The 3626-nt window shown below is 46.3% G+C and overlaps 1 protein-coding gene across 1 annotated transcript in view; it reads right to left on the bottom strand.

Moving 5' to 3' along the window:
* Positions 1–3093, bottom strand: part of Pde6 (phosphodiesterase 6) — a 100646-nt gene extending 97553 nt beyond the window's left edge. Inside the window, exon 1 of the mRNA XM_080274058.1 lies at positions 2295–3093. Coding sequence (XP_080130184.1) covers positions 2295–3093 — 799 coding nt within the window. The remainder of the gene's footprint in view (positions 1–2294) is intronic.
* Between the last annotated feature and the right edge of the window lie 533 nt (positions 3094–3626).

The following is a 3626-nucleotide window of genomic DNA, read 5'->3' as shown; positions in this document are numbered from 1 at the left end:
GAGGAGATGAAAAGAGAGATGAGGAGACGAAAAATGAGATGAGGAGATGAAAAGAGAGATGAGGAGATGAGAGGTATGATTAGCAGTTCAGTAACTCGAGACAAGAAATGCTCCTGGAGTGGATGGTGTGAGAGTTGAGAGTTTTTATTATGGGGAAGAGAGTTTGTTAGAGAGGAGACCTGAAATCTGTGTAAATCGGTCTGGAAGCTGTAAATAGGCCTGGAAGCTGAGTAAATCGGCCTGGAAGCTGTGTAAATAGCCCTGGAAGCTGTGGGAATCGGCCAGGAAGCTGTGTAAATAGCCCTGGAAGCTGTGGGAATGCACCTGGAAGCTGTAAATCGGCCTGGAAGCTGTGTGAATCGGCTTGGAAGCTGTGTAAATCAGCCTGGAAGCTGTGTAAATCGGATGGCAGCTGTGTAAATAGGCCTGGAAGCTGTGTAATAAGGCCTGGAAGCTGTGTAATAAGGCCTGGAAGCTGTGTAATGAGGCCTGGAAGCAGTGTAATGAGGCCTGGATACAAAGAGAGAGCCTGAGGAGAGGAAAGAAGGCCTAATTGTACTGCTGTATAAAGGAAAGGGCGAGAGGAGTGAGTGTAGGAGCGTCACGGATATGTACATGTTGAGTGTGGCGTATGGCAGAGTATTGATCGAGAGGATGGTGTGTCGATAACAGAGTGGAGGCAGGGAAGACTGGGCAAGGTATTCATTAGCCACGACCCAGGTGTTGCTGTCGTGACCGAGTGGGTGTCTGTGTTATTGTATCGCTTGGTGTGTGTATATGTGTTAACAAGATATCTCATTAGTGTCCCATCTGATTTTGTTTAAGGTTGGCACATACGTTAGGTTTGGGTCTGGGAAAAGTGATTAGATTTTGGTGCAGGTCGGTACAAGGTCAGGGGTCGGAGGTCATGGGTCATGGTCAAAGCTCAGGTTGCGGAGCATACATGAAGGCCCATTGACTGTGTTTGGGGATGGTAGGAAGCAATTCAGTGTTGTTAGAAATCGATCAGAGGTGAAAGTCATGGATCAAGGTCAAATTTCGGGTAGGTCGTCTCTTTGTTCTCGTATCAAGTGAGAGCACATATCACCCGACATTATGGAAGGTGCAAGGAACTAGGGTGTCGATGGTAGAACTCTCCATAGTTTCCATGATGTAATAAAGGCAGCAGTGAGAGGAGATTTTGCGTTAACTTGAGTGAAAGCCGACCAAAGACAAGGGTGTGTCGTATCACCATTGCTTTTCAGTGTGTGTTTGGATGGAGTAATGAGAGAGGTGGAAATGAGAACGCTTGTTAAGGGAGTTGCCCTGAAGAGAGTGGGTTATGACTGGACATCATCTGCGTTTCTCTTTATAGATGACCTAGTGGTGATGGTAGATGCGGAGTGGAAGTTGCAGAGTCTGGTAGAGGAGGCTGGAAGTGTGTGGGAAAGACTCATGTTACAAGTATATACAAGAAAGAGTTTGAAGAGGACACAGAGACTAAGTGTAGACAGAGATTAACATATACATAAATGGAAAATGTGCCAAGTTCTCAAGTATTTTGGTGGTGGTGTGAAAAAAAAAAAATGTGGAAGATGAGTTCAAGGAAAGTGAGGATGGATAATGGCAGGTGCGTTGAGAAGAAATAAGAAAACATGGAAACAAAGATGATACTGAATGAAAAAAATATATACCTTTCGTCAGTAGCATACCATAATGACATGTGAGAGAGAGAGAGAGAGAGAGAGAGAGAGAGAGAGAGATGCCAAATCAAATGACCTCAGAAGTGCCTTTAGATTGACGTAGACGGTAGCGAAGGGATTGGTGATGCAAAGACTGACGGTGGGATGTAGAAGCCATACTGTTAAGTGATTCAGCCGTGTGGAGCCAATAGAGAGTGAGAGATTGGCTAAGTGGGTGTATGAGGTGGAATTGATTGGAAGGGGGAGAGGATTACCAACAGCAGGGTGGAGAGACTGAGTAGGAGAGTATGTGGGAGAAGGTTGGTTGTGAAAAAAAAAAAAAAAAAAGTCTTTGTTGTGAAAGGCCGGAAATGCCTGGAGATTCTTTCGTCGGGGTCGCCCTTCACAGGATGTAGCGTGGGTAATAGATAGATATCCAACACCTTCGGGTTATGGCCTGTGTATGACTCACCAGACATCCGATAATAATAATAATAATAATAATAATAATAATAATCATAATCACAATAATAATGATGATGATGATGATGATAGCAAAGAAGAGGAAGAAATAACAACAGCGAGAGTAAATAGTACGAAGCAAAAAAAAACAAAAAAAAACTAGCCACCTACCTGTTGTGATAGAGCAGAGGGGGAGGGACACCCAGCCGTCAATCCCCTCCCTCCCCGGCCCCCCGTCGCCCCCCACTCCTTCGCTGCAGGCGTCGGGGACGGGGACCGAATCGACCAAACTGGGGGACGAGTTAGGCAGAGGCGGGGAAGAATTTGGGACGATCGAAGGCGAGTTATCACGACACGGCGAGGATTGTGGGATGGTTGGGGACGCGTTAAGGATGTTTTGGGACGAGTTAGGGGTAATTTGGGACGAGCTGAGAGCCGGGGAGGACGAGTTAGGGATTTTTTGGGACGAATTGGGAAGGGGGGAAGACGAATTGGGACACATGGTCACGTCCTGGTTGGACATGTCACCCCTATCGTCCCCTTGGCTGTGCAACTCGGCCCCCTGTGTGGTACCCTTCTCACCCCCTTCCCCCCCGCCAAAATAGCCCCCTTCTCGGCCGATCTCGTCCATTCTTCCGGACAGCTCGTCCCCGTGGATGCCCTTTGAGCATCCACTGTCGGAATTCTGCAGGTCTCTGTCGTTTCGGGTTTCTGTGGCCATTTTTGAAATTTCTGTGGCGGCACAATTTCCGTGTGTACTGTGGGCATTAGACTTCCCTGGCCCCACGTTAGGACTGTCTTCCTGGTGATTGTGGATGTTCTGTAAGTCCTTCCGGCCCGTAGGATTCTCTTTGGGATCCTGTGTGACCCTTGGAGGATTCTTGAGAAGGCCAGGACTCTCTGTGGGATCCTGTGGGACCCCTGGAGGATTCTTGAGAAGGGTAGGAGATTCGTGGACGTCCTCCTCCATCCTGAAGGAGGCGCTGAAGGGGTCCTACTGATCATCACCTTACTCACCCCTTCGCCCCACCCATCACCCTCCCGCCTTCACACCTGTCTCTTTCACAGTTTTCTTCTTTCGTTCATTAGGTGTAACAATATGCTTTCTGTCTTTGTCTTTTTTTTGTTCCTCCACCTTTTTTCACTGTTTCATTTCTTATATCATCGGAATGTGTAGTCTTTTACTGACTTGTTTTCTTTGCTTTCTTTCACGTTTTCATTCGCCACTGCTTTCATTCGCAGCTTATTTCTTCCAGTCACCTGAGTTTATGTACCACTCTTATTCCTTTAATGCCTCCTCCTTTTTTTTTTTTTCTTTCTTCACGACTGAACTTTCTCCAATGTTTATTTTAGTTGTGTGCCTTTATGTGCCTCCCTTACATCTTCCTTCCTACTCTCCTTCTTTCTTCTTACTTTCTTCACTGTTTCTTTTGTTTTTTTTCAGTTCATCCACTTTTACGTTCTTTCAAACCTTTTATGGTCTTTACTTTTCCTTCTTTCTTT

The sequence above is a fragment of the Coenobita brevimanus genome, chromosome 57 (genome assembly GCF_032717465.1).
Source record: "Coenobita brevimanus isolate Jiangsu-jjx chromosome 57, ASM3271746v2, whole genome shotgun sequence".
NCBI lineage: Eukaryota > Metazoa > Arthropoda > Malacostraca > Decapoda > Coenobitidae > Coenobita > Coenobita brevimanus.
The sequence above is the reverse complement of the archived record's forward strand: the minus strand, read 5'-3'. Positions and strand labels throughout refer to the sequence as shown.